General features: G+C 41.1%; 1 protein-coding gene across 2 annotated transcripts in view; it reads right to left on the reverse strand.

Annotated features, from left to right (window-relative positions):
- Positions 1-12,170, reverse strand: part of CFAP74 (cilia and flagella associated protein 74) — a 118,660-nt gene that overhangs the window by 30,592 nt on the left and 75,898 nt on the right. For both annotated transcript variants that reach the window (XM_072608567.1, XM_072608566.1), the window contains one exon: positions 11,905-12,033. In XM_072608567.1, coding sequence (XP_072464668.1) covers positions 11,905-12,033 — 129 coding nt within the window. The remainder of the gene's footprint in view (positions 1-11,904; positions 12,034-12,170) is intronic.

Here is a 12,170-nt window from a genome sequence, read left to right on the forward strand (position 1 = left end):
TCAGGAAGACAGAGTTCAAATTTGACTTCACATACTGCCTAGCTATGTGACCCTGGGCAAGTTACTTAACCTCTGCCTGCCTCAGTTTCTTCAACTGTAAAATGGGGATAGTAACAGTACCTATCTTGCAGGGTTGTTATGAGCATCAAAATGAGATAATCTTTGTAAAGCACTTAGCACAATGCCTAGTACATAGTAGGTGTTTAATCAGTGCTTACTCCCTTACATTTCCCCCCTCCCCCCATTAATGATATAGTAAATAAGGAGTGGGGAGAATCGTTTTATGACTACAAGAATGTAATTTATCTGTGATATGTTTCCATTGTTAAATATGGCATGAGGCTTTTTTAGATCAAGGTTTACTTGGACATGATTTGAGGGATCAGTTAATCAGTCAACAAACATCTATTAAACTCTTACTATGTGTCAGGCATTATGCTAAGTGTTGGGGATACAAAGAGGAAAAAACTACAGTCTGTTCTCAGGGAACTCCCATTCTAATGGAGGAAGTGCAAATAACTAGGTACATCTAAGAGATACACAAGGTAAATGGAGGACAATCTCTGAGGAAAGTGGGGGTTGGGAGGTGAAAGTAGGACCAGGAATTCCTACTGCAGAAGGAAGGATTTGACCAGTCTTGAAGGAATCTAGGGAATCCCAGAGGCAGAAGTAAGAAGGTAGAGTATTCTAGACATGGGGGACAGAAGCACAGAGACTAGAGGTGTACTGTCATATGTGATGTCAGTGTGGGTGGATTATGGAACACAGAGTAAGAAGATTGGAAAGGGCTTTAAAATGCAAACAGAAGCTTTCATATTCTGAGGCAATAGGGAGCCACTGGAATTTAATGAGCGTCAGAGGGGTTGACAGTTAATTAGAACATGGATTGGAGTAGGGAGAGACCAATGAGAAGATGCTTGGAATTGGTCAGGAAAAGAGGTGATGAAGGGTTGCATCAGGGTAGTGGCTGAATGAGTGGAGAGAAAGGGATGCATGTGGGAGCTCTTGGAGGCTAGAAAGGACAAAAATTGACCACAGGTTAGCTTTGGAGAGGGGAGTGATTGAGACTAAACGGTTGGGATGACACACAGAGGTTGCAAGCCTTTGTGAGTAGAAGGAATGGTCATGCTTTCAACAGTAACAAGAAAATTGGAAATAGGGGAAGGTTTTGGGGGGGAGGGATAAAGAGCTCTTTTCTCAGCATGTTGAGGTTGAGATAGTTATAAGACATCCAATGTCCCATAAGATGGCCAAGAGGCAGTTAGTGATAGAACATGAGAACTTAGGGATATATAGATAGATTTGGGAGCCATGTGCATAGAAATAATAACTGAATACAGGAGAGGTAATGAGATAATTAAGTGAGCTACTAGAGAGCAAGGATTCTTAAACTGGAGTCCATCCACTGATGCCCCAGGGGACTGTGGATCCATTTCAGGAAGTCTGTGATGGGAAGGGGAGGGAAGCATTCAGAGAGTGTCTGTTATCTGCCAGGCACTATGCTAAGTGCTTTATAAATGTTATCTCATTTGTTTTGGATGGGAAAAAATTACATCTTTATTTCCATTAGCCTTTGGTCTCCTTTGTAATCTTATGTGCTTTATTTCATGTGTTTTAAAATATTATTCTGTGTGCGATGACCAACTTTGATAGACTTAGCTCTTCTCAGCATTAGAATGATCTAAGACAATTCCAAAGGACTCATGATAGAAAATAATATCATTATCCAGAGAAGGCACTACGGAATCTAAATGCAGATTGAAGCATACTATTTTCTCTTTTTTTTCTTTCTTGTAGTTTTCCCCTTTTGTTCTGATCCTTCTTTCACAACATGACTAATACGGAGATATGTTTAATATGATTGTATATGTATAGCCTATATCAGATTGCATGCTGTCGTGGGGAGTGGGAAAGGGAGGAAGAGGGGAAATTTGGAACTTAAAACCTTACAAAAGTGAAGGTTGAAAATGAAAAATAAATTAATTAAAAACTAAAATATTCTGAAAAGAGAGTCCACCGCTTCACCAGACTTCTAAAGGGCCCTATGACCACAAAAAGTTGAAGACTCTTGATATAGAGGAAGAGGTCCCAAGACATGCAGGGACATGCATGGTTAGTAGAAGCCACATGAATGAAGATAGAGTAAAAGAGACTGAGAAGGATCGGTCAGAGAGGTAGAAGGAAAATCAGGGGAGAACAGTGTCATGCTAACCTGGAGAGGGGAGATCATCCAGAAAGGGTGATCAACCATTTCAAAGGCTGCAGAGACATCAAGGATAAGGAGTGAAAAAGCCCACTAGCTTTGGCAATTAGGAGATCATTGGGAATTTTATAGAAAAAAGTTTCAGCTGGATGATGAAGTCAGAAGCAGGATACAAAGGGGTCGGAAGAGAATGAGGGGAGGGCCATCTGAGGCACTGGTTGTAGACAGCTTTCTCAAGGATGTAAGCTAAGAAGCAAGTATTGGACAGAAGTTATTGGGAAGGGCAGGATCAAGAGATCATTTTTTAAGAATGAAAGAGAGAAGAATTTTCAATGATGGCAAACATAAACACTCATCAAATGTCACAGAATCAGGGATTTAGAACTGGAAGGGACATTAAAGGTCATTTAGTCTAAATACTTCATTTTGCAGATGAAGAAAGTGAGGCACAGAGAGGTCAAGTGACCTATCACACAGCTAGTCAGTGGCTTAGGTGGGATTCCAACTTAGCCCTTCCTGCCTCCAAGTCCAGTGCTCTATGCAGAACACACACACTATGTCTTCTCCAACTGGGATCTCCCTAATTCACTGACTGTAAATGAGATTAGCTGACATCTGTCGGAAGGATCCATGCCTGCAAAGCCAGAGGAAGATCCTCTCCATTCATACACAACAGTCTTTATATTGGCAGACACACAATCTTATTTCATCCTGTTCTCTGTGGAGTCATGGCAAGTTAAACATGTAAAGAAAAATAATACAGTCATGTATCACTTCAGAAAGGACATATAATCTTGAACAGCTGCTTGTAAATAAAATAATTTAATCATATAATTAATATAATTTTAATTACGTCTTAATTAAATTGAGTTTGGTATTTAAAGGCTTCCTACCAAGAATCCCTTTGTTAAAGGAATAAATACCTTATGACTTACCTATGATTTGAATCTAAATTTTCATAGGTTTTAAAGTGAATCCCTTTTCCAAGTCTTTTGCCAGAGAGTATCCTTGTTGGGAAGGGCAATCTCATCATCAAGTCAGGAAAATGGTCTTTGATTTGACAAACCTCCAAAGAGGGTGGGGGTGAGGGGATGTAGGAGTTGGGGAAAGACACTTAAAAGACCATAACAACCTGGTGACCAAGAATTTGTTCATGGACTTGGGGCTCTGTCCCTGTGATGCAGATTCCAACAAATGTGAGTGGACTTCTTCCTTTAACTACTTTCATAGTATCTGTCGATCTATCTATCTATCTATCTATCTATCTATCTATCTATCTATCTGTCTGTCTGTCTGTCTGTCTGTCTGTCTATCTATCTATCTATCTATCTATCTACCTATCCATCCATCTGTCCATCTGACATCTATCCATCCATTCATCCATCTGTCCATCTATCTATCTTTTTTCTTTCTATCCATCTATCCATCCATCCATCTATCTATCTATCCATCCATCCATCTGACATCTATCCATCCATTTGTCCATCTGTCCATCCATCTATCTATGCATCCCTCTATCTATCTATCCATCCATCCATCCTATTTATCCATCTATCCACCTATCTATCTAATTGTCTGTCTATCTACTCCATATATAGGCTGCATATGTGCCAGACACTATATATAGGAATACATGTGTGTATATGTGCGTGTACACAAATATGCTCATATATGCATGTGTTATATCTCCAGTAGAAGAGAAGCTCCCTGGGAGCAGGGACTTTTTCTTTTACCTTAGCATCTTGACTAATGTTTGGTGCATTTTTTATTGTTGTTCAATCATTTAAGTTGTGTCCAACTCTTCATGACCCCATCTGGGGTTTTCTTGGCAAAGACATTGGAGTGGTTTGCCATTTCCTTCTACAGGTCATTTTACAGATGAGGAAACAGAAGTAAGCAAGGTTAAGTGACTTGCTCAGGGTCACAGAGCTGGCAAGTGTCTGAAGCCAGATTCAAACTCAGGTCTTCTGGACTCCAAGCCCAGCACTCTATTCATGGCACCACCTAGCCTACCCTTGGTACATAGCAGAGACTTCATAAGTGCTTAGTGATTAATTGAATCAATTTAAAGACAATTGCCATGGCAGTTAGTAAAATCTGAAGTGTAAGGAGAGGTTGCCTTCCCTTGCTGGTAAAGCTTCATGTTCCAGTTTAAATGCTTGACTTTTTTCAGTGCTACAAAGGGGCATGACCAAGGTCATCTCCTGGGCATTATTTTCCCAAAAGGCTGCCATTCACCAATCTAGATAGCTCTCCAAAACACTCATGTTGGGTCCATGAATAAACCCAATCACTTTTGTTCTTCTCAGGGAGCCAGAAGATCACAGGAAAGACTATTTATTGACCAAAAGGCCAGATGTGGCTAATGCTAGCAGGAAATGTGACTGATTTCTCTAAACTAACCATCTGGTGCAACTGAACCTGAGTAACCAGAGACTTGTAACTCCAACACTCTCAGAGAAATAGAGTAAATTAGGTTGTGGGGTTTTAAAAAGGGGACAGTTATAATCCTCAAATGAGAAATTTTATTTCTCTAGGAGCCTAAGTCTGATTCTCAGACACTCATAAATACTTTTGATGATTTTTCTGGATTTCAAGTCTGTAGTGGCCAGAAATATCCATCTTAATCATAGAGGCTTCTGGCTGCCATTCACTAATCCCTGCCCCCACCCTCATCCTTCCCCATCTCAGGTCCATGAATAAACCTATGACTGGCTCTCCTCTCAGATATGGAGATGAATATGTCTTCTGGTTAAGTTTGTCAAGGGCATCTAAGTGGCACAGTAGATAGAGCGCTAGGCCTGCAATCAGGAAGCGCTGAGTTCAAATCCGGCCTCAGACACTTCCTAGCTGTGGGACTCTGGGCATGTCACTTAACCCTGTTTGCCTCCATTTCCTGATCTGTAAAATAAGCTTTGAGAATGAAGGATGAACACAATATAAAAAAATAAGCTGGAGAAGAACATGCCAAGAAAACCTCCAATGGAGTCATAAAGAATCAGACATGACGTAACAACAATTTTGTCAATGAGAAAATAAATGAAAAAGTATTAAGTGCTTACTGTATACGCAAAACATCAGGTTAAATACTGGAGAAACCAAAAGAAAAATAAGATCATCAACAGAATTTAATGATCACAAGGGAACTCTGCTCCCTCTTCTTATTTTAAAAAATAAATCTTCATGATAAAAGTTTAAACTTCCTATGCCTTCCTGGGGTAGAATTTAGAGAGCAAAGGAGCCAAAAGGGTGAGTCATCCATCCCTTCTTTTAAGTATCTTTTGTTAACTATCAGCCCCTCTGAGTAAAACACACACACACACACACACACACACACACACACACACACACACACACACATCCAACTGGGTAGATCAATGGTGTCCTTTCTTACTGCAGACCAAATTGATTCTTTGTATATAACATAGTGATATCTCAAAAAATTGTAGATAGAGTGCTGCCAGGGATCTCAGAGATCATTTGATCTAACACCCTCATTCTGAAGTCTAGAAGAGAATGTGAATTGTTCAAGATCACTGGCATTTCTTTGTGCTATGCCTGGTACACAGTAAACTCTTAACAAATGCTTGTTGACCGGATGACTGACATGGATCGCTGAACTGGGGTGTGACCCTAGGTCCTCTGACTGCATATCCAAGAGTCTTTCTTCTAAATGGGCTCCATTTTTCAAAGGCTTTTGGCTAGTCTACCAACAATCCCAATTACACATTTCCAGCTAGCTCAAGTCACTTGAAATACTGATGTCCCTATTTATAACCCCCAGAATTGAAAGCAACTGGAGTAAGTCTCCCCCACACCAATTTCCACAGTGATTTGACTCCCACTGCCTGGTTTCTGTGGAAGCTGGAGGCCCTTTATAACTAACTGTATTCAGACTGTTCAGTTCCCTCAGTCCCTTGAAAAGGATGTTTTTGAAAAGAGGGACAGTTGCTATTCATTATTCCAGTGGAAATCATTCCCAAGAATAATCATCAAGGTAAAATTCAGGATGGGGCTGTGACTCTAGTTAGGTGCCCTGGACTCTCTATTACTGAAATTCTGTCTTTGAGGGGTTTTGCCTTCCCAAGAACCCAAGGGTTCCCAACTTTTTCCTCTGACTTCTAGTGAACCTTCCCATAATGCCTATTCAAAAAAGGAAATAAGTTTTGGAGTTTACCATAAAGATGTTTGTAATAAATACAAAAGAGATTCATTCATTTCAATAGGGTGATATACAGTTATCTCCTCCACATTGAGACTTGCCCAATATATAGCAGGTAGGCATAAGAAATTAAATGGAATTTTTAGGGGAGTTTTACAGAAGCCAAATATGACATGAAAAGGCCAGTGGAAGACCAAGTTTAGAAACTCAGAAATGCATAAAACATATGCATAGTATTGTATAACATCAACATATTTTATCTTTTAATACCATCATAATTCAGACTTCTTCTCTGGTATGAAGGAAGGGCCAGAAAGTTTTATGTGAATTTTCCAGACTGTAGGGGCCACCCTCCTAATTCTCATGATGTGGAAAAGATAACTGTAGTGATTGACCAAATATTCCTTGTACCTCTTGGCAGTCTTCTCATACCCCATGGGAGTCAATCAGTCATTAAGGATTTAAGTTACTGCTTTGTGCCAGGCACTATGCTAAGCACTGTGGATGCAAAAGGAGGCCAAAGAAGGTCTCTGACCTTGAGAAGCTCACGATCTAAAGGGAGAGACACCATGCAAATAATTATGTACAAACAAGATGTAGGAGGGCTAAACAGGAAATAATCAACAGAGGGAAGGCATTTGAATGAAGAGGGACTTAGAAAGGCTTCTTATGGAAGGTGGAATTTTAGCTGAGACTTAAAGCTAGGGAAGCCAGGAGGTGGTGATGGGGGCGGTGGAAGCATTCCAGGCAGTGGAAACTGCCCCAAGTCCATGGATAGAGTGCCTTGTTGGGGGAACAGCAAAGACTAGTATCACTGGATGGAAAAATATGTATGCATGTATGTGGGGTGGAGGTGGAAGTTAAGCTGTTAGAAGACTGGAAAGGTTTGAAGGTAATGAAAAGCTTTAATTGAATTCCAAACAGAAGATTTTTATATTTGATCCTAGAAATGATAGGGAGTCATGAAGTTTACTGAGTATGGGGTGACATAGTTGGACTTGCACTTTAGGAAAATCACTTTGATGGCTTAGTGGAGGATGGATTGGAGTAGGGAGAGACTAAGGCAGGCAAGCCCATCGTCAGGGTTCACAAACCCTAGATTGGGAGCCTCTGAAATTGTCATCAAATCTCTAAAAATGATCTCTCCCTCCTCTTAGCAACTAGGCAGCTAGGTGGAATAGGTGGATAGAGTGCCAGGCCTGGAGTAAGGAAGATCTGAATTCAAATCCATCCTTAGACACTAACTAGCTGTGTGACCCTGTACAAGTCATTTCACCCTGTTTGCCTAAATTTCTTCATCTGTAAAATGAGCTAGAGAAGGAAATGGCAAACCACTCCAGGATCTTTGCCAAGAAAACCCCAGATGGAGTCACAGGAGTAGGACATGACTCAAAAATACTAAACCTCTTGGCAGTAGGAAACAGAGATGAATTCTTGGACTTGAATGCCCTTAATTTGGCATGATCAGATCTCAAATTATATTGTGAAGCATCAGTTATAAAAACCAACTACGAGAGAAAGAGAGAGAGAGAGAGAGAGAGACAGAGACAGAGACAGAGACAGAGAGACAGAGAGACAGAGAGAGAGAGAGACAGAGAGAGACAGAGAGAGACAGAGAGAGAGAACGAGAACTTGCTTTGTAGAAGAGACAAGACCAAAACAAATTTTCCTCTTGGACTACACTTGGGCCCTGAAGTCTACTTGGGGATCCTACTTTCTCTTGTAAAATGAGAGGATTGGACTCAATCAATGCTTCCCCATCTTTTCAAAAATATCGACCTCTTTTTAGTAATTAAAAAAATGGGGGACCCCATATTACAGTAGTTATGATGTCAATATTCATTATACCAGGGATTCAGCGCTGAAAGGAACTTGTGTTTACCAATGGCTCAGAGCAGATATACCAGAGACCCCAAAGTTCTGCATGCCCCAGGTATAAGGGCCTCTGTTTCCAGGGATTCTGAATTCGGGGTTTAAATGCTTGCTCCATGATCAGAGTGTAGTCTATGTAAGCCTCATTCACCACCATTCTGTTCAACTCAATAAATATGGATTAATAGGAACTGGCCAATTCCCAGGTACTGTCCTAGGTGCTGGAGTTATAGAGACAGAAATGAAATGGGTCCCAGGAACTGTCTCTTGTCTTGGGAGGCAACATGGTGATAAATATGTAGGTACAAGGTAATTGGCGGAGGGAGAGGATGCTAACAACTTGAGAGCATTGACAAAGGTTTCCTATAGGAGAAGACACGAGTTAGGTCTTGAAGGGAAATGGGGATTCTTCAAAGTGTAGGAGTGGAGGGAGAGCTTTATAGGCCTAGAGAAAGTTACAGAAACAGAAGATGGGAAAGTAAATTTAGAGAGCAGTCAGCAGACCATTCTAGCTCAGAGAGCTTGGCATGGAATCAAGTCTTCCTAAGTTCAAATTCAACCTCAGACACTTACTAACTGTGTGACCCTGGGCAAGTCACTTCACCCTGTTTGCCTCTTCTGTAAAATGAGCTGCAGAAGGAAATGACAAAATCACTAGAGTGTCTTTACTGAGAAAACCCCAAATGGGGTCATGGATAGTCAGTCACGACTGAACATCTATATTACAAAGGGTTGAGAAGTGAGTGGGAGGTGAGAGAATGGAAGTAATAAAAAATCACAGAGGACTTTCTCCAGGAATTTGACTTGTAAAAGGAAGAAGAAACCTAGGATGATAGCCTGAGATCATACAAGAGTCAGACAAAGGCTCGGAAGGAGGAGGGGAGCCCTTTCCAGATTTGTTTCTCTATTTATGAGCTCTAACTTGTAGTCACACTGGGCCAAGTTGCTTGTGGGCCAAACCTGGCTTCCCCCAGGCTGTCCCAGCTCAGCCCAGCTCCTCCTGCCTCCCCCTCATCTCTGCCATGCTCAGCCTAAAGGACCTCTCCGGACCAAAGTCTTTCCTCTACCCAGGCTTTTAATATGTTTTCCCTCTTCATTACTACCTCCAATTAACTTCTCCTTTTACACTATGTGTTCCTCTTGACAGAATGTAAGAAGATGCCTTTTACTTTTATGTAACATGTGATATGATGAAACATGAAACCTGTATATATCCAGTGATTGGCACATGGTGTACACATAATATTTGTTGGACTGCATTGGGTGGCATTTGAAGATTGAGAAAATGCATAATGATAAATAGTTACTAAGAATTTAGTAATGTTTTAAAATCATAATCACATCTGCTTTTCATTCCAACCAACCAACCAACCAACCAACATTTATTTGCCACTTTCTAAGTGCTAGGAGAGGTAGCCATATTCCTGGAGTCAGGAACACCTCAGTTCAAAGCCAACCTGAGACACTTACTAGTTGTGTGACCTTGGGCAAATCACCTAACCCTGTGTGCCTCAGTTTCCTAACTGCAAATGGTTGAACAACAACCTCATGTGCTACATGCTGAGCTACAAGTACAAAGAGTGAAACAAGGACTTGCATTCCAGTGAACGAGAACACAAAATCATATGCAAATATATTCAGCATAAATATAAAGCAGAGAAACACAAGTATATAAAAAACAGGTAAATTATAACTGGTTTGGAAGAGAGAGAGAGAGAGAGAGAGAGAGAGAGAGAGAGAGAGAGAGAGAGAGAGAGAGAGGAGAGAGGAGAGAGAGAGAGAGGGGAGAGAGAGAGAGAGAGAGAGAGAGAGAGAGAGAGAGAGAGAGAGGAGAGAGAGAGAGGAGAGAGAGAGAGGAGAGAGAGAGACAGAGAGAGAGAGAGAGAGAGAGAGAGAGAGAGAGAGAGAGAGAGAGAGAGAGAGAGAGAGATTATTGAGTCTACAGATTGTATGTTCACAAAATAAAGACAAAAGTAACGATGATTTCTATAGGGACTCTTTTATGCAAACTTTTCCTCTCCTCCATCCCCTCAGATGACTGTGGATGACTAGTTAGAAACCTGGGCTAGATGTTCTCAACCATTTCTTCTAGTTTTCCATTCCATGAGCCCAGGGTCTTCAGATCATGGCACGGTGCTTGTCAGTTTCTCACAAGAGATCTGAATGTTGAGAAACACAAAGTGGATGTTCTGTCTTTCATCAGGACATGGTAGTCTAAGGAAAACTATGTTGCTTTTCTTCCACTAAAGAAAATTCTGAGTCTAAAGGACTCAGCACTTACTTAGTTAGAATTTTGATAGAGAATCTATGGGTAGGTCAACCTGATAGACAGTGGTTCTATAGGAGAAAGTCAGTCTAGCACTTTACCCTATTAATATTGGTACACGGGGTGCAGAGGGACCATGGGGTGGGGCAAGGTCAAGGTCAAAGAAATAGAAACTACTTGCCCCTTTGGGGAATGGAGAGATGAAAAAAAATCACATACTCAAAAGACTTATGAACACTTAAAAATTAAAAAAAAACACTGCAAAATAAACCAAGAGGTATTTCTCTTCTGAGGACACATGACTGTATACAGTCTCCCAAGTATTTTTTCATAAATTAAAAACCAGATATTTCCTAACACCTGTATGTTGGGAGTCAGTGACTGTCTTTGCGATGGTCCAGAGTTGGCAGAGGAGCTCGGCACATCTCTTCAGTTGATGTGCTTCCCCGAGTGCTCCTCTTTGAGGGACTCATTTAAAAGTCCTTGAGGACAGGGACTGTTTCATGTTTCTCTTTGTATCTCCAGCCCCTAGAATAATGCCCTGCCCATAAGCACATACTTAACAAAGAATTGTTGAATTGAACTTGGCACAAGATGGTCCAGGATGATTGACTGACAATAATAATGACAGCTTACATTTATAGGACTTTTCCAGGCTTACAAAGCTTTCTCCCACTAAAATCCATGTTTATTGTTTTGTTTGGTTATTTCAGTTGTGTCCAACTCTTCGTGACCCTATTTTGGGGTTTTCTTGGCAAAGATACTTGGAGTGTTTTGCCATTTCCTTCTCCAGATCATTTTACAGATGAGGAAACTGAGGCCAATAGGGTGAAGTGACTTGACCAGGGTCATACAACTAGTAAGTGTCTGAGGCTGAATTTGAACTCATGAAGATGATAAGACTTGCTGAAATGAAGTTGGAAAATGCACAGATGGCAGCAAGCAGAACATGCCCAAAAGCAAGACCTGATATGGTGCACTCCCTGACCAGGACATTCACATAGGAGCTGGACCACCCATCTCTCTCTGCTTTCCTGTACCATCACCAAGCAGGGAAAGAAGATCCTTGAAACATTCATTCGATAATGGCAAATATTGATTCTCACAGCCTATTGACAAAAGTGGAATATTTCTGCTTTCCCCTGCTGGACTTTGAGCTCCTTGGGCATTTTCTCAGGGGCCACCAAAAGTTGAAGCATTGATACTGCTGTCCATGCAGGAAGAATCCCTACCTTCAACCCCAGGCCAAGTCCACCTCTGCTTTGGGTTTTGACTCATAAGTAACCAAAGGGTAGAAGAGATGTAAAGGTACCCCAGGGCATGCTAGACCATCCTGATAAACCACCACACAGGGCACCTCATATTAGTCAAAAGAAGGACCTTTGTGTTAATGCTGCTTACCTGGGCAAGAACTTGAGCTGAACACTGTAGGAAGACTGGGCTTGAATGTAACCAGTTTCTGGGAGGAGTTCTATGTGTTTTTTCAATTTTTCGCATACTTCAAATTTCAGACGCAGGGCAGCTTTCGACCTGAAAAGAGATCAACTGCCAATGTTTACTCCGGTTTGGGACTTGGGTTAATCACTTCCATCGTTCTAAATAGGAAGGAATGTTGCGATATATTCCTTTCTTTTTGTAGATGGAGAAGTGTGTCTGACCCTGATGAT

This window comes from Notamacropus eugenii, chromosome 5 (genome assembly GCF_028372415.1).
Source record: "Notamacropus eugenii isolate mMacEug1 chromosome 5, mMacEug1.pri_v2, whole genome shotgun sequence".
Lineage (NCBI taxonomy): Eukaryota > Metazoa > Chordata > Mammalia > Diprotodontia > Macropodidae > Notamacropus > Notamacropus eugenii.